Consider the following 18,661-nt stretch of genomic DNA (forward strand, 5'->3'; position numbering starts at 1 on the left):
TCACCAAATTCTTGAAGAGTTTGATGTTAAGTTTCGTTGGAAGAATGTAATAGCCTGTTTTTCAGTGATGTCGAAAACAGTGATTTTGAGACAACAATTTTGATGAGAGAATTGAATATAGTATAATAGTTAATCTTGAATTTTATAGATTTTATTAATTGGTCAGTTAGTCAAGGTATAAGTGGTGCATACTGAAAGTTAGTGGTTTTAGAAAATGAGGTATCGAGACCTTGTTTTTCTAAATCGAACTTATAAATATTATTATTGAATATTTACGGAACTATTATATTAGTGGGTTGAAGTTTGGTCTGGAAATTTTAATGATTTGATAATTAATTAAAGAAAATGACTAAATTGTAAAAATAGTAAAAATTGGGCAATTTTTAGGAGTTCTTGCACCAGTGCCAATTGGTAGTTGCATTGTCTAATTAGAAAATTTTCAATGTTAGAGTTAGCAAACTTTTGGCAACAAATTTCTTTAGGTTGTAAATTCTATAGTTGATTGGGTATCTATCAGCTCATCTTGGATATCCAAGCTACACTTAGCACGAGATCTTCGGATTGGAATCGAAACAATCATCATCCCTTTACTCATGATCAAATCGAATCAAGCTATAAAAGGAAGCGTATCTGAATGATTCAAGCCTTAACTTATGTTCTTTAGGAGACATTGTTTGTGCAAGTTTTCTTGTTAACTCAGAGGGGTATTGTAAAAGATATAGTATGTTAGAAAGTCTTTTTCACTTATATATTGTGAAGACTAAGGGTGAAAATGAGATAGGTGCTCGCAAGCTACTCAAATTCGACTAAAAAATTAAAATTCAATTCGATAATTGTCGAGTCCAACTCGAGCAGTTCGATCAAGTCAAATTCAAGCTTAATAATACTTGACTCGACTAGCTTGCGATCCTTATTGAGCTCTTCAAGTTTTTATATTATTAAATCACATCATTACCCTTAATATATATTATTAACCTTAAGCTTATTATTGAGTTAACCTCGAGCTCGAGTTCGAGCTTCAGTATAAAAATTGGTAAAAGAGTTAAATTGAGCTTGAACTTAAAAATAGATGTTCGATTGAGCTCGAGTCGAGTATAGAGCTCCAATATCAATTTTATAATATGCTATTTTTTAAAAATTATGTAACTGATGCAATCTACCTTGAATTTAATAAAAATAATCACTATCAAAGAATAAAAATATTCTACAAATAAGTCTAGAGCGATAATGATATGTTTTTAAGATATAATAAAATAATAATACAAAATAATTATTCTACTAACAAGTGTTTAACATAATGACAAAGTACATTATATTCCCAAATAGAAAACAAGATTCGAACGGAAAGGACAATCAATCTTAAAAAAAAAAACTACAAATTTCAAACCTAAATAATAAAATAAATAAATAAATAGAAAAAGAAAATTATCCTCGCAATAATAAATTAACGCAAAATGATTGATTTAAACAGTATAACAACCGTCTGCCAGTTTGCAGTAAATTAACGAATTAATTGAATGGAAAGTCTCAATCAGCCCATTTCATTATTTCGTATATTTATTCATCTAAGCATTTAAAAACAAGACAATCATGAAAAAGAATATGTAACAGCCAAAGTGATGCAGTATTTGAAGTCACCGATTGGATATTTAACAAGAAATTCTGCTTGCCTTTCTTGACTATTACAAATTCAATGAAAATTAATAATTATAGTGGATATAACTCCTATTAAAAATTGAAATAAATTTTGTTCTTAAGCTTAAGCTTCAGTCTATAAATACCATTTTAAACCACACCTCAGAACACTCATTCAATCATCCATTTTTCTTATTTGTTTCTCTCCGTTTAAACTTAGAAACAAAACCTCTAGTAGTAGTATTAGAATCATGGGTGTTGTGAGTTATGAGTTTGAGGTAACCTCCCCAATTGCTCCAGCCAGGCTTTTCAAGGCTTTTGTTCTTGAAGCTGCCAAGGTTTGGCCCACGGCTGCCCCTCATGCAGTCAAGAGTGTTGAGCTCGAAGGTGATGCTAGTCCTGGAAGTATTGTAAAGATCACCTTTGTTGAAGGTTAGTTCTTTAACTTTCACAATCTTTTTATTTTTTATTTTTTGAATGTGTTCAACACGAGTATATCGAATAACAAGTATTTTTTTGCTTAGGCCTTCCATACCAATATATGAAGCACCAGATTGGGGGACACGACGAAAACAATTTTTCATACAGTTACAGTATGATTGAAGGTGGGCCTTTAGGGGACAAGCTTGAGAAAATCAGCTATGAGAACCAGTTTGTGGCAGCTGCAGATGGAGGAAGCATTTGCAAGAGCTCAATAAAATATTACACCATTGGCGACTATGTAATCACCGAAGATGAAATCAAGACTCTCATTAAAGGGAGTGAGGTAGTTTACAAGGCTATTGAAGCTTATCTTTTGGCAAACCCCGATGCCTGCAACTAAAGATATAGCTTCCTTTGAATTCTCATGCATGCTTTTAAAGGGTGGTGTGATTATAATGGTGTGGTTTTGATATTTTATTTTCGTCTTGAACTCTAAACTGTCTTTGGAGTATTCCAATAAAAGTGATGGTGATCAGACTTTGGTCATCTTAATTCATTTTTAATATAGAGTTTGAGTTGAAGCATCTTTGGTATAAATAATGAAATAAAATAAGCATATAAACTTGGTTTTAAATGGTATATATTTTGCAAGGATTCTGCAATATTTTTTCATATATCGTTTGAGTTAAACAAGGAGTAATACACTCCAAATCTCTAGTATTTCCAAGACATGAACCTAAAGTAAATTTGACTAAAATTTCCACCTCATAATTTAGTTAATGTTATTTTTATTAGGGTTACTAACATTTTATATAAAAGAATATTAAAATATCGGTTATGATTATGATTCTTTAAATATTATCAAATAATTTTAAAATATTAAATGTGGAGGTATTTATAGTCGTGTTAAGTTTCGAACGGACTTAAAATGATATTAAATAATATATATATAAATTTTCAATTTCAAATATAAATATCAAATTTTAACAAAATTTGTTCATATTTATAATAGAAAAAGTTAATCACTCCGGATGAAACTTCTTCATATTTTTTAAGAAAAGTAATAATTTGTTATTCTTCAATAATTATAGTATTATTATATTTAATCTTTTACACATTATAAATTACATAATATATAAAAAAAAATTTAACTTCAAAAATGGATCAAACCAAGCTCGAGTCTTGTATGTTAAAATTCAAGCTCCATTCATATTTTAAAGCTAAATTCATTTTTGAACTTAATATTTCTCTTAAAACTCTTTTAAACATGATATGAATTTTTAGGTTTAGACAAATAAGTCAACTCTTGCATAGAGGTTGAAGTACGCATGCATTAGATGCATTTTTGAGACTTAAATATCCATATAGTTGATTAATCAAAATAGCTTATTGTTCAGGAGAATATGTCACTACCTTTATAAAGTCAAAGGTTGAGAAACTTTAATGAACATATAAGATAAGGAGAATCTGGAAAGATATTTTTGTTGGTGTTATAAAAACTATACATTAACGGCCTATTTATTTGCATCTGAAATCTTTTAATAAACTATTCCAAATCAAAACAACCGTTATTATCCCAATATGGTAAAACTACCCTAACAATCTATATTTTTATTGTTAAGTTTGCATAATTATTTCAAAAAATGAGTTACTGGTTTGATGGATAAAAGATAATTAAGAGATAGAAAATTTATCTTTAAGATTTCAGTTCAAATTTCTTCCCTTGCATAATGTTTAATTTTTGCTATTTTTTCTCTCATCCCTATTTTTGTGCCACCCCTACCTAGGTACCCTAGGTATAAATACTATTTTTTCTTTTCTGTCAGCTTTTTTCATTTGTTTTTCTCTCTTGTCATCCCACCCTCTCATTTTCTCTCTACTCTTTCAATTTTTCTCTCTTTTCTTCAACCTTGTGCTGCCTCATAACCTAGTTTTATCACCATTGTTGTGTTGCCCCTCTACTTCTCTATTGGTGGTGTTGTTTTGCTTTGTTTCCTTCCTCTCTTTCACCCTTTTGCTCATTATTTTGTTGCTTTTCTTTGCTGTTCATTGCTTCCATTTTTCTCCTCCCATTGCCACACATTTAAGCCCTTTGTTGTTGCCATTTTTCTTGCATTACTGCCTCTCTATGCCCTCATCTTCTCATCTTTTTCTTCATTTTTGGTTGTTTATTTTTACCACCTTTGACCGAATTCCCCTAGGCTATTGTTAGTGTTCTTTTTAATTCTGTGATCACTATTCATCATAGATCTAAAGCGGGTGAAGCCTAACTGCTGATTTTTAATGCGATCCACATCATTTTCTTCGTTTCTTTTTATCATGTTGTTGCCGAGTGTGCTTGTGCTTTGGCCGAATTTTACATACTAACTTTCATGTGTTTTAAATGTTGAAGGACTGAATCCAAATGTCTCAAATCAACAATGACATCAGAACTCGTTCGTATCTTCGTTATATTTTGAAATAAATTAAGTAGAGGTCCCGACAGTTTGAATTGATTGGCTACTATAAATACTTGTTTTGGTCAAACCTTATAGAGGTGCCTAAAGGCTATTTTTAATCAAATTTTATTCATGTTGTGTACAGATTCGATCTAGATTTGTTTAGATTTAAGGCATGAAAGTTGAGGATTTTTGAGTAGTGCTGTGGTTTTGCGAATACAAGGTGTGGGTCCTAACTTTTTTATGTTTTGGAGTCTAATATAAGTTGTATGATTATTCAGAAGTTGATTGAATGTAGTGTGTAATCTCAACACATGGTCGAAACGCATTATGCCATCCATGAAGTGGTCAATTCTGGTAAGTAGTCATAAGTTAGCCGAAAGCACTAAGTGAACCACTAGTAAATGGCTGAATGTTATAGGGCCTTAAAATGAGGTAACTGATTGTGTAAGTATCTTACATATGGGCTGATTGTGTGTTGTTCTATTATTTAGCTAAATGCATGCCATTTCGTGACTTGTACTGTTAAGTATGCTATTCATTATTGTTACCGACTTCATGTAAGCATGTCTACTATGTTGTCTATTGAGCGGCATGTATAACATGTTATTGATTGTATTGTATAATGTTGCTTGTATGCATGCCATTAAATGTTACCGTTCTCACTGAATGCATGTAAAGCATGCCACCGTGATTAGTCCTAAAAGTAACAAGTTTTAACCTCATTCTTAATGTGTTTTTGGGTGATTATTCGATGATAATTGTGAATATTATACTCCTAATCCTTTAAATTCATGTTTTGATGCTTAATATAGCACTTGGGAGAAAAAGGAGTGAAAACTAGATCATTGGAGCAAGCTACAAAAGCTACACGAGCTAGACCATTCCACACAACCATGTGACCGACACGAGCGTGTGGTTGGCTATGTCGATTTCACGGGATTTCATACTGAACTTAGAAAAAATATGATTTTTTAGGTTTTTTGAGCATTCTAAGATGTATATATGACAACAATAAGAAGATCGGAGTGAGTCGTCAAAGAATATTTAAGAAAACAACTCGAGAAACACCATTGAAGCCGACTTGGAAGTAAATTTCTGTCAAGACTGAAGATTCCCAGTTCATTTCTTAGGAAGTTATCACGAGTTTCTTTGTTTCTTTCGAATATAAATTTTCAAGCATGAACTAATTTTTAAATACCTCGGGAGATGAACCCTATGATGGATTCTGTCATTTAATTTTTATTTTACACAAAAATTATTTAGTTTCTTATTCTCAATTATGAGTGCTTCATTCATGGTTTGATATTTCTAGAGTATTAATCCATGTTCGATATCCTTAAATCAGTGGTTGAATAGACCCCGTTTAAGATTAGATCTTGCGTAATTGAGTGGAGTTGCATGCAATTCTAGAATTAGGATGACATAAATCTACTGGATTAAAGTCAAATCTAATATGAGAATCCATCGCATGAGTTAATGCAATAATAGGGGTTTTAATTAGAAAAAAATTAATTAATCAACTTAGAGTCAGTTGATTTTATGCTTGAAAGAGATATTAGCATAATTTTGGGATTTCTACGGATCAAGGTGTTAAGTAAAGAAATTGCACGATTTAGATTGGTAGTGACAGATGAAATCTAGGTGGATTCTTTCTTAGGTATTGTTTTGTTTCTTGGTTGTTATTCGATTATTTTTTTGATTTGTTTTTTTTCGTATTCATTAGTTAATAGAATTAGTTAATTTTACTATTAACCAATCATTTGAATTATTGGGTTAAGTAATAGAAAGACGGTAATTACTAGTACTTGTAGTCCTCGTGGGAACAATATCTTTGTTCACCGTAGCTATACTATTAAATGATAGGTGCAATTGCCTTAGTCAAATTTTTAAATGTTTTGCTATGCATCACACTGTACTAAAATCGATACTGTTAATGCATGACATTTGTAACACCTCTTACCCGGTTCGGTCGTTGGATCTGAATTTCAGGATGCTACCACATAAATCCAAACATTTAAACAAAAATTATGCCATTTAATTCAAATAACAACATCAAACTATCCCAATAGTTGAGTAATAAAAATTAAGAATAATACAAGGAAAAATCAAGCCTAAAAAGATAAAATAATAGATGTGAGCAGGAATAAGGAACAAACTGTAAAATTTTCAAAACCTTGAAAATTTGGTATCGATACCATTTTGGTATTCTTTCAAAACCAAAAAATTATGGTTCAAAACATTTTATCGATACCCTGAGAATAAGTATCGAAGTTAAGAATTAGGTATCGATACTTATTACAAGTATCGGTACGAAATTGACATTTGGTCAAGTATCGATACCTTGGTCTCTGGTATTGATACGTTTATCGAGATGGTCAAAAATCACAAGTTTGAAAGTTCATTTCATGCTCAAACCTATATTTTAATTCATAGATACATATTGGTGCACTTATGATATGCATAAAACTCATTCAATCCATTACAAATATTCCATGATCCATTAACCATCTTACCTATTACGATTAGTAACTAAGTAGGCAATTGGGTACTTTATTAGGGAAGTTAAAAAAACCAAAATTTTCATCTATGCCTTAAGTATTTACTTAACCATTCTTTCAACCTATTCAAAATGCACCAAAAGCATACAAAAAAATGTACCATTATCCTAATTCTAACCAATATGCCTCAAGGCACCTCAATGACATATAAAACAAAGAGAAACATTTCAATTAATCTAAACATTATATATTTATATATCACAACGTTCACTCTATTAATCACCAAACACACACACTTATCAAAACTTATGGGCATACCATATAAACTTCAAAAGCATATTATATACATACTCAAAATGCCATTTCAAATTACCAATGCATGATTTAATCCATCTACAAAATGCACATGTTTTCCAACTAAACATATTTTTTGCTATAATCATACCAACAAGAATTTCAAACCATATCACAATCAAGTTTTATCACCATTGTCGTGTTGCCCCAAAATGTAGTTTTATCACCATTGATATGTTGCCCCTCTCATTCTCCATTGGTGGTACCATTTTGCTTTGTTTCCTTCTTGTGACATCCCAAACCCGACCGGGACAGACCAGCCCGAATTCGAAGCATTACATTAGCCATCGAAGCAACTCTCCAGCTAAAAACCACTCAACGCACACCCCCAACCTTGTAACACCTTATATATGACTAATTAACTATCATTTATTAATGCAAAAGCAATTTGTGAATCATTTTTAAACATTTTCTTAAGTATTAAAACCTAAGGGTACTTTGGTCATTTTACCACCTAAGGTTAAATTATCCTAGTTTTAAATCTAAATAGTTACCGACATTCTTCTAGTTAAATTATGTAAGCCCTAAAAATTTTAGCTTAATTCGAGTTCATTTACTATGTCTAGTTCAAGTTTTATTATTAAGGACTAAATCATAACTTTTACAAACTTTTAGTACATTTTCCAAATTAAAAATTAAGAGTGCTTCTACCAAATATTAACAGTTACAAGTCTAATCCAAAAATGTTACCAACTTTCCCTATCATTAAAGGCTTCAATTATTCTAATCAATTTTAAGGACTACATTATATATTAAGCAAATTAGAATTCTAGATTACAAAAATGAAAAATCAAACCCCCCAAAACCCACACATTCGTGTGCAAACCACTGCACCTATTTTGTCAAAAATTCATTTTAATTACCCGATTTTACATATTTTACTTACCCATTAAACTTGAAATAGCTATAATTACCCAATTTTACATATTTTAATTACTCATTAAACTTGAAATAGCTACAATTCATTACCATAAACATCTACACATCTCCAATTTAATTTATACAACAAATATGCAACAATTAATCAAAATTTATCACCTAATTACATGCTTAGTAAACACCAATTAATTCACACAAGCTTCATACACCCTGTTATCAGCCACCTTATGAACACTCATCAACATACATCACTACACCAAAATAGGCTTTTAGCGGCATTTTTAGCGGCGTTTGGACAAAAAACGCCACTAAAAATCAAGCATTAGTGGCACTTTTACAAAAACGCCACTAAATATCGAGCATTAGCGGCGCATATTGAAAAACGCCGTTAAAAATAAGCATTAGCGGCGTTTTCCAAAAAGCACCGCAAAAACCTAAGCCCAACGATGCCGTTTTCAAAGTTTTTGGGCATTTAGCGACGCTTTTAGCAGCGTTTTTTCAAAAGCGCCGCTAATGCTCGGTCTTTTAGCGGCATTTTTTCAAAAGCGCCGCTAATGCTCGGGCCTTTAGTGGCGTTTTTGAAAATGCGCCGCTAATAATAAAATCTAAAACCATTTCAATTATCTCAATCTTTGATATATTCTGAAGTAATTTTTCAATTATATTTTTTATTATAAGTTGAAAAATTAATATTTCGTTGTATTTATTATATATTGGTCAAATTTACATTTAAATGATAACAAATAATATTGTTTAATACAAAATGTTTTTATTAAAGAGAAGTCCTAACTCCTAACTATTTATTATTATTTTTCAATCACAGTTTATTTAAACTACTTTACTAGAAAAATATATTAAATTATGAGTAAAATAAAATATCATAAAACTTAAATTGTTGTGTTGTAAAGAATAAAAAATATAATAATTTTTTATAAGAATAATAAATTTTGATAGTTCGACTAAATAAATAATCAAAGAAAGTAATATAAAACACCAAATATCGTGATAAATAATATTATATATTTATAATTTTATTACCAAAAATAATTTTATATTTAGTTAATCAAACATGAACACAAGAATGACCTAATAGCACCAAGAGAAAGAACTGAAAATGAATGAAAAGGGACAAATGAGGTTGTTACTTGGTCTAATACCCACTAGAAATTAATACTAGGTTTTTTAGGCTGAGAAAGGGTTATAGGAAAATATTATAAACATTGAAATTTGAATAAAATTTATTAAATATTGAATTTTAGAAAATAATTAAGTGAAGTTGGGATTCAATTTAGCTAGTAGAGTCGGTGGGGTTAGTTGGACGATTTGCTCCCGAAAAGAAAAGGTTGTTTGTTTTTTCTTGATAACAAAAAGTGTTAGCTGGGTCTCGAGTCTAGAGCCGAATGCTGCTTCAGGCGGTATAGTGGTAATGGTGAACAAGTAGGTCTAATTTATCTAAATAGCCCAATTGCAAAAGAAAGAAAATATCTTATATTTGCAATCATTAATCGAATTACGTTGGGTACTTCGTTAGGGTGGGTGAGTGTTGAGTGCTGAGGTCTAGGGTTGGGAAAACAAAATGAGCAGAGCAGGGTAGGGTTTGAATTTGGATTTGGGTCGGGTTAGTGGGTAATGATGAATAAATATCATCATAATGTTTATTATTTTAGGATTTCAGTTTTGAGTTCAGGGTTTAGGGTTTAGGTTTAGGGCTTGGGGATTGGGGTTTAAGGTTTAGAGTTTACATTTTAGTGTTAATATGAGGTTAGTGTTTACGGCTTATAAGATAATGATCAAATTTACTGTTTTAGGGCTTGATGTTTATGGTTTACAGTTTAGCGTTAATGATTTGACTGTTACAATGCATGGTTTAGAGTTTAAAGTTTAGGTGTCACCATTTTAAGGTTTATGGATTAGGTCTTACCAATGCCCAATTTTAAAAACTTTTCCAACTTCAAGCTCATTTTACTTGAATCACCCATTTCATTGTTTAAAAACAATAAAAAAAATATAAATCTAAGCCTAACCATATTTTTGACTAGGTGGGTTGTATGGGTAGTGAACATTTCTAATTATCATTTAAAGAGTAAATAACATATATTGTTTTAAATATTGAAAGGTTTTATATTTTTCGTGATTTAAAAATTTAAAAGGAATTTTAAAAGATTTTAAATTTTTTTAAAATTTTTAAAAAGATTTTAAACTTTTATTTTTATAATATTTATATACTTTTAAAGAAAAGACCAAATAAATAAAAATTACAAACATTAAAGACTACAAAATTATTTTATCATTTTCTAATTTCTACATTGATAATTTTAACCGTAAAATTAGATGTTTAAATTAAAAAAAATTTAACAGATTTAAAATGAAATAATTTTTTGCGGCGTTTTTTATGAAAAAAGCCGTAAAAGGTAAGCAATAACGGCGTTTTTATAAAAAACGCCACAAAAAATAATTTTACTTTAAAATAATTTTTAGCATAGGAAAACGACGACGTTTTGTACAAAATAAAATGATTTTTTACGGCTTTTCCCACTCACTCCCAACAAAAAAAAAATTTTGGTTACCCGCTCGTTACTCCCTCTTCTTCTCATCTCCATCGCCCGCCCTAAATACCCCAAATAAAGGTTTGTACTTAATTCTTTTTCCCTTTTAATCTCAAAATTCCATGAGTTCCTTTGCCCCAACATCTCCTAATACCGTTCAAATCCCTAAACCTTTTCTTTTTCTCTCCATGAGGTTTACAATTTAGTTTTTAAGCTTTGTGGGGTTCTGTTGTTGTTCTTTATTCCATTTTTGTGTGTGTTTTTGCAGGGAATGGAAGAGAATTACAGGAGGTTGAAGGAGATAAACAAAAAGTTGAGAAGAGAGATAATGGAAATTATATCCCTTTCCCAACTATGAATTCGTTATTATTTTGTTTCATTTTATTGGTTGATTAGAATGGGGGAGATAAAGGACAACGACGCCTACGAGGAAGAGCTTATCGACTACGAAGAAGAAGATGAAAAAGCCCCTGACTCTGCCTGCACTAAGGCTGCTGATTCTGCTAAGAAGTTAGTCATTTTAATTTATACATATTTTTAAGGAAAACAATGTTCTAATATAATCTGCTAGTTTTAGTGTAAAGCAATTTGATTTTAATTTGTTTCATTTCATTTTATGTGGTGTAGGGGGTATGTTGGAATTCATAGTTCGGGATTCAGAGACTTTCTGCTGAAACCAGAGCTGCTTCGATCTATTGTGGATTCTGGTTTTGAACATCCTTCCGAAGGTAAAGTTTTAAACTCATGTCTGATGTTAACATTCGTGAATTCCATGAATTAAGTCATTTTTGTTTTTCTTGCTTTTAGTGACTTATAATGGTGGGCAGTGTACAGGTTTGGTGCTTTATTATTTTGATTTACTGTTTTGGATGAAGCATTTGTTGTTACAGGATATGCTTTGTAGTAATCTTTGAAATACTTTGCCTTGAAATTATTTTTTTTCAACTTAATTTATCTAGGCGTGAAAGTCTTCAAAATTATCATAGCTTTTCTTTTCTGTTGATTCAAACTGTTCATTTAAACTCTTTTTTTATATATATATATATACATACTGTTTTTAATAAAATTTGTAATAATTCATTCATTCTAAGTTAATTGGACTTGCCTACGACAGAATACAGTTTATATATGAATATGCTTCATTCTAACTTAATTTGGCTGGGCAAGTTGCTGCACTTGTTCTATGTCAGACTAGAGAACTAGCATACCAGGTGGGTTTTAGAGTCTTGAATTTATTCTTTGGAATTAGCATGCCAGTTGAGGGTGTTTCAGTGCCATTTCATCACTGAATTCATTCTTACCAAGTATTACTTTCTCTATCCTTTAACAGATTTGCCATATCAAATGTTGCTTTCGGTGTTTAAGAAATAAATTCAGTTAGTTACTGATTATATGTTGTTCTTTGAATCTGATCAATGAAGTTAATACAAACCATGCTATGCAGTGGAATAAATTCAGTTAGCCTTCTGCAGACCCTTTAACCTTCTTTATCTTTTTTACTTTGTTGTTTAATACAGTTTATAGGACTAATGGTTTTGTGTTTGATGCAGTTTTTGCACTTGCAAAGCTTATGAATGTCAGTGAAGATGAGAGTCAACTTTCTGCTATAGCTAGGTATGGCCTTTTTTACTTATAGAGATGCAAGAATTTTAGTTGTAATTCAATTGATGATTTATTGATTTTATAAAAATATTTTGTAGGAAAGGTTCAGGCAGTGCTTGTCGGAGTTTGTTTGGTGGATTCGTTAAGTGGATTATGGGAAAAGTAAGTTCTTTCTGTATGTGTTGAAAGGTTCATTTCTGCATGTATTTAACAGTTCATCTTTCATTAGGAAGGGTAGTACCTTTGAGTAACCATTTTTTCCAATCCTCATGTTTTACATTTTTCCAACTATAGGTTTATAGTTGCTACTCTGCAGGGAGATAATTTTTTCCCCACAAGAACATGAAATATACTTACGATTAATTTTGCAAGATTCTGTCTCAATTAATCTGCATCCTTTCTCGTGGTTTGGTATTATTGATTGCTAAGTGTTTTAGATCCTGAAAGAATGCAGGCAGCATATGAAAATCAACAGTCTGACCTGCATTATTTTGATCATTTGAGAATGCGTAATCTCAGATCACTTTCTTCCCATGCTTTACATCTACAATTTATTTTCCACTTATTTTCTACAATTTATTTGAGAATGCGAGTTTGTTGATGTATATGATGGCTTTGTGCTTTTTTTTTTTTTACAAATATAATCTCTTCTGTTGATGAATGTAATTCCAAAACTAGTACTGATTACTGTATGAACTGCAGATTTTTTGGACTCATGAACATGCTGTTGCAGTTCTATATCAACCTTAATGAAAGTGCTTCTCTGCACTGTTCACAAACAGGAAACCTCTTTATGACTTGACTAAAAATTCAAAAGATAAGAGTTTGGGATCATCTCATTACTCATTTACTCTGATCTCTTGATATTGAGTGCAACTTGGTGAAAAGAAAGCACATGTTTTCTCACTTTTATGAATTGTTTGTTTGTGATTTTTGTTTTCATGGTAAAATATGTTATGTCATGAATTGTGTTTGATCAGAATATTATGTTCACAGTTATTTCCAAAAGCGGCAGTGGCCAATTGGATCTTCTGATATTGGATTGTTTGTACAAGGTGTGTTACTCCCTTGCTTCTTTCTTTTTCACAGTTGTTGAATACTTTTCTTCATCTTTTTTTGTTAGTGAATTGTCTAGAATTAGAAAAATTCAAAAAGACAATCTTAATCCATGCTGATTCTTTCATAACCTATCTGCATCTATGTATGTGCTGCTGTGCATATTATGTTCTTTCTTGTTACATCACTGTGTTGTACCATAGGTTATTGTTTAACATAGTTGAACAAATGGTGGCTTATTTAATTGTAAGTCTTGAAAAAGTTATCAGTATTAACTCGATTTTCAGAAACTTCAAAACTACTATTATAGAGATATAATGAATATAGAAATTAATTAAATGGTTATGAAAATTTTGAGATGTTCCCTTTGTCTGATTATCACGGATATCTTAGTAATTTTTTTTGATGAATGTACACTGCAATAGTAAAATTACTCTTCTGTTTTATTATTTATTGTATTTTTAATTGTATATATCTTCTCTGAACTAATGTTTTATGTTTTCTACATGGCAGAAAGGATCCCATAACTTTCACTTATGCTTACCTCAGGTTTGTTCTAAATTTTTCCAAAAATTGGGCTGCCCAGAAAAAAAAAAACTTGAAATAGGTTTACTTAGTACTAGTTAAATCGGGCTTGATTTTAGATAAATCTAATTATTATCTTTAAGCATGATATGTTCTAATACTTTGATTTAAGCCGTTAATGTATGTATTCTGACTATGGAATATCATGTTCAAATATTCTACAAAGAAGCTAATTAGGAGATTCTGCAATTGTTGATGGTAATTGGAATTTAAGAATATAGGCTTAAGGGTTTAATCGAAATTTAAGCATGATATGTTCTAATATTTTAAATTTATATTGATGAATACTTTCCACCTATATTGACTTAAGTGAGTAGATATATCAGTAGTGTACATTTTTTTATTCCACAAACAATCTTAAAAAGTTGAGATATTATTTTTTTTAGATGTATTTTTTAATAATTTACTATAACATTATAAGACACCTAATTTACTATAACATTATAAAACAATATTAAAAGTTGAACTGATTTACTTATCTTTGCCATGTTCACTACGGTTTGAACAAATTAAGTTACTCTTATTTTCATGCAGAGCATGTAGGAGCCAAATTTGTGGTTCAAATTCGAAGCCATGCTCAAAAGTTTTTTTTCTAAGGCTCATTGTTTTTTTTCTAAGGCTCATTGTTTTGTGGGAAAAGCGCCGCTAAAGGTCTTGGTATTTAGCGGCGTTTGTGGGAAAAGCGCCGCTAAAGGTCTTGGTCTTTAGCGGCGTTTGTTTCTAAAAACGCCGCTAAAGTTAGCGATGCGTTCTTTAGCGGCGTTTTGTCTGGCGCTTCTTAAAGTGCCGCAAATACTTTTAGTAAAGGCCTAAAAAAGCGCCGCTAAAAGCCTGTTTTGGTGTAGTGCATACTTAATACACCATGTTATCAACTACCATACGAACACTCATCAACATATTTGTTGTTTACTAAGCATTGTTAGTATAACAATTAAAGATGTAATTGTTTAAGCTTCAATTAAACATTATTAGTATAAAATACATTCTTCATACACCGTGTTATCAAGCACCGTACGAACACTCATCAACATACCATAAATCAAACATCAATTAAACATAAAATCATGTATTAAAGAAATTATAAAATTTTCAAAATTAAAGTCCAAAATTTAATGTCCAATGTCCATTACAAGTAAAATAACACTAGTCCCAAAAGCATCACAATGTCCCTCTATAGTCTCTAAATCAAATTTTTAAGCCACTACAAAGCCTTATTCTTGGATTGCCCTCGCACTCGCTTCTTGACTCCTTAAACCCGAAAATTCTCTGTACGAAATTTAAAGGTGTGAGCTCAAAAAGATCAGTGAATGATAGTAAAAACATCAAGTAATTTGCACCCAATTATGTATAAATCAAAGAAATTAAGCATCAAATTTTCAGCCACAACATGTTAACATTTCACTATAACATCACATGCTATTTCAAGAATTAAGAATCAAAATTTTCATGGCAAGTAAAATAATCTTTTAACACATAAACATTCAATTATATTGGCACAACCAATCAATTATATTGGCATAATACATCCATGGCAATAAGCAAACATGTGATTATACATTAGATAAACGGATATCTGAACTCTCACAAATCAAATATAGTACTCCGAATTGAGTGGGCTGAAGCAACACACTCCCTTATAGCGCCTCAAATAACCCGATGAGTGGAGACTCAAGCTCAGCACTCCCTTATCTACTCCAAACAAATCAGTCCACCAAGAGCCATATGCTCACAATAACTCAAACAATGGGGAGTACTCACAAATCCTATGTCATGCCAACTATATCCAATGGATCCACCATTGTCGTGCTGCCCCTCTCCTTTTCTATTGGTGGTGTTATTTTCCTTTGTTTCCCTCCTTAGTTTCACCCTTTTATTCATTATTTTGCTACTCTTCTTTGCTACCTATTGCTTCTATTTTTCTCCTATTGCCGCACATTTAAGCCCTTTGTTGTTGCAATTTTTCTTGCATTACCGCCTCTCTATGCCCTAATCTTCTCATTTTTTTCTTCATTTTTGGCTATTGATTTTTACCATCTTTGGCTGAATCCCCCTAGGCTATTTTTAGTGTTGTTTTTAATTTTGTGATCACTATTCATGATAGATCTAAAGTTTGTGAAGTGTAAGTGCTGATTTTTAACACGATCTACATCGTTTTCTTCATTTCTTTTTATTCTATTGTGGCCAATTGTGCTTGTGCCTTGGTTGAATTTTACATACTAACTTTTGTGTGTTTTAAATGTTGAAGGATCGAATCCAAACTTCTCGAATTAGTAGTGACATCGGACCTCATTTGTATCTTCGTTATATTTTGAAATAGAGTAAGTAGAGGTCCCGAAAGTTGGAACTGATTGGCCACTGTTAATACTCATTTTGGCCGAGCCCTACAGAGGTGTTTAAAGGCTGGTTTTAATTAAATTTCGTTCATGTTGTGTACAAATCTGATCTAGATATGTTTAGATCTAAGGCATCAAATTTGCAAATTTTTTAGTAGTGCTACAGATTTGCAAATACAAGGTGTGTGCCCTAGATTTTGTATGTTTTCATGTTTACTGTAAGTTGTATGATTATTCACAAGTTGGCCGAATGTTGTGTGTAATTCCAACGCATGGCCAAATGGCATTATGCCGTCCATGAAGTGGTCGATTATGGTATGTAGTCATAATTTGGTCGAAAGCACTAAGTGACCCACTAGTAAATGGTCGAATGTTACAGGGCCTTAAAATGAGGAAATCGATTATGTAAGTATGTTACATGTGGGCTGATTGTGTGTTGTTCTATTGGTTGGCTAAATGCATGCCATTTCGTGACTTGTGTTCTTAAGTGTCCTATTTGTTATTGTTACCGACTAAATGTAAGCATGTCTGCTGTGTTGCATATTGAATGCACGTATAGCATGCTATTGGTTCAATTGTATAATGTTGTATGTACACATGCCATTAAATGTTATTGTTCTTATTCATTGCATATAAACCATGTCACCAGTACTGTTTTATTGAATGTATCCAAAGCATACCACTAATATTGTTTACTGAATGCATGTTAAGCATGCCACTGTGATAAGTGCTAAAAGCAACATGTTTTAACCTCATTCTTATTGCGTTTTTGGGTGATTATCCTATGTTAATTGTGAACTTTATGGTTTTAGTCCTTTAAATTCATATATTGATGCTTAATAGAGAACTTGGGAGCAAAAAGAGCGAAAATCGAAGTATCGGAGCAAGCTACAAGAGCCCCAAGGGTTGGACCATTCCACACAATCGTGTGACCCACATGAGCATGTGGTAAGTCGTTTTGATTTCAGGGGATTTCAAACCAACTTTGGAAAATCATGATTTTTAGGTTTTTCGTGCATTCTAATATGTAAATATGATAAAAATAAGAAGATATGAGTGAGCTGTTAGAGAATATTCAAGAAAACAACTCGAAAACACAATTGAAGCTGACTTGGAAGCAAATTTTATCAAGATTGAAGATTCCTAGTTGATTTCTTAGGAAGTTATCACGAGTTTCTTTGTCTCTTTCGTTTATAAATTTTGAAGCATGAATTAATTTTCTAATTACCTAGGGAGATGAACCCTATGATTGATTTTGTCGGTTATAAATATTTAGTTTCTTGTTCTTAGTATGTGTGCTTAATTATTGGTTTGATATTTCTAATGTGCTTAAATTGGTGGTTGAATATACCCCGTTTAAGATTTGATATTGCATAATTGAGTGGAGTTACTTGCAATCCTAGAAATAGAACAACATAAATTTACCGAATTAGAGTCAAATCTAATAGGGGAATCCATAGCATGAGTTAATCCAATAACATAGGTTTTAATTAGAAAAAAATTAATTAATCAACCTAGAGTTAGTTGCTTTTATGCTCGAAAGAGATATTAGCATAATTTAGGGATTTCTACTGATCAATGTCTTAAGTAAAGAAATTGCGTAATTTAGATTGGTAGTGACAAATGAAATCTAGGCGGATTTTTTCCTGGGTATTGTTTCATTTCTTGGTTGTTATTCGATTATTTTAGTGATTTGTTCTTTGTCACATTCGTTAGTTACTAAAATTAGTTAATTTTATTTTTAATCAATCATTCAAATTGTTGGGTTAAATAATAGAAAGACGATAATTACTAGTACTTGTAGTCCTCGTGGGAACGATATCTTTGTTCACTGCAGCTATATTATTAACTGATAGGTTTACTTACCTTAGTCAAATTTTTAGTTAGTTTCATGACACATCACACCGTACTAAAACAAATATTGTTAAACCAAGACATTTGTAATAGCCCTTACCCAGTCCGGTCGTTGGATCCAAATTTCAGGATGCTGCTACATAAATTCGAACATTCAAACAAAAATTATTCCATTCAATTTAAATAACATCAAACTATCCAAATACTTGAGTAATAAAAATTAAGAGTAATACAGGGACTAAATCAAGCCTAAAAAGATAAAATAATATATGTGAGTATGAATAAGGACCAAATTGTAAAATTTTCAAAACCTTGAAAATTTGGTATCGATACTTAATGAATGCTATCGATATCATTTTTGTATTATGCCAAAACCTAAAAATTATGGTTCAAAATATTTTATCATACCTTGATAATAATTATCGAAGCTAACAATTAAGTATCGATACTTGTTA

At 31.2% G+C, this 18,661-nt stretch overlaps 2 protein-coding genes across 17 annotated transcripts; both read left to right on the plus strand.

The window, feature by feature from the left end:
- The first annotated feature begins 1,798 nt into the window (after positions 1-1,798).
- On the plus strand, positions 1,799-2,697 carry LOC107915090 (major pollen allergen Bet v 1-A). The gene is made up of 2 exons (XM_016844207.2): positions 1,799-2,067; positions 2,160-2,697. Exons 1-2 carry the CDS (start codon positions 1,887-1,889, stop codon positions 2,456-2,458), a joined length of 480 nt encoding a protein of 159 aa, XP_016699696.1. The 5' UTR covers positions 1,799-1,886; the 3' UTR covers positions 2,459-2,697.
- An 8,048-nt stretch (positions 2,698-10,745) lies between these two features.
- Positions 10,746-17,641, plus strand: LOC107915093 (DEAD-box ATP-dependent RNA helicase 15). 16 transcript variants are annotated; one of them, XR_005919714.1, is made up of 9 exons: positions 10,878-11,286; positions 11,404-11,504; positions 12,198-12,233; positions 12,327-12,390; positions 12,477-12,540; positions 13,375-13,433; positions 13,948-13,983; positions 14,554-16,337; positions 17,196-17,641. XR_005919714.1 is itself a non-coding variant. In XM_041103244.1 (7 exons), the coding sequence occupies exons 2-6, from the start codon at positions 11,174-11,176 to the stop codon at positions 13,411-13,413; spliced, it is 381 nt and encodes a 126-aa protein (XP_040959178.1). In that variant the 5' UTR covers positions 10,746-10,857; positions 11,045-11,173; the 3' UTR covers positions 13,414-13,433; positions 13,948-17,641. The 16 variants fall into 16 exon arrangements, 6 of the variants coding, with proteins under 6 accessions (XP_040959178.1, XP_016699697.1, XP_040959177.1 ...); XR_005919713.1 differs by having other exon boundaries at positions 16,265-16,337; XR_005919718.1 differs by lacking the exon at positions 12,198-12,233 and adding an exon at positions 10,746-10,857 and having other exon boundaries at positions 11,045-11,286; positions 14,554-17,641.
- Positions 17,642-18,661: the final 1,020 nt, after the last annotated feature.

The sequence above is a fragment of the Gossypium hirsutum genome, chromosome D10 (assembly GCF_007990345.1).
Source record: "Gossypium hirsutum isolate 1008001.06 chromosome D10, Gossypium_hirsutum_v2.1, whole genome shotgun sequence".
NCBI classification, from domain to species: Eukaryota; Viridiplantae; Streptophyta; class Magnoliopsida; order Malvales; family Malvaceae; genus Gossypium; species Gossypium hirsutum.

Coding starts and splice junctions, on each gene's coding strand:
- LOC107915093 (XM_016844208.2), top strand. CDS start 11,174: ATGGGGGAGATAAAGGACAACGACGCCTACGAGGAAGAGCTTATCGAC. Junction 12,234..12,326: donor TATGCAGTGGAATAAATTCA/GTTAGCCTTCTG, acceptor TGTTTGATGCAG/TTTTTGCACTTGCAAAGCTT. Junction 12,391..12,476: donor CAACTTTCTGCTATAGCTAG/GTATGGCCTTTT, acceptor AATATTTTGTAG/GAAAGGTTCAGGCAGTGCTT.
- LOC107915090 (XM_016844207.2), top strand. CDS start 1,887: ATGGGTGTTGTGAGTTATGAGTTTGAGGTAACCTCCCCAATTGCTCCA. Junction 2,068..2,159: donor AAAGATCACCTTTGTTGAAG/GTTAGTTCTTTA, acceptor TTTTTTGCTTAG/GCCTTCCATACCAATATATG.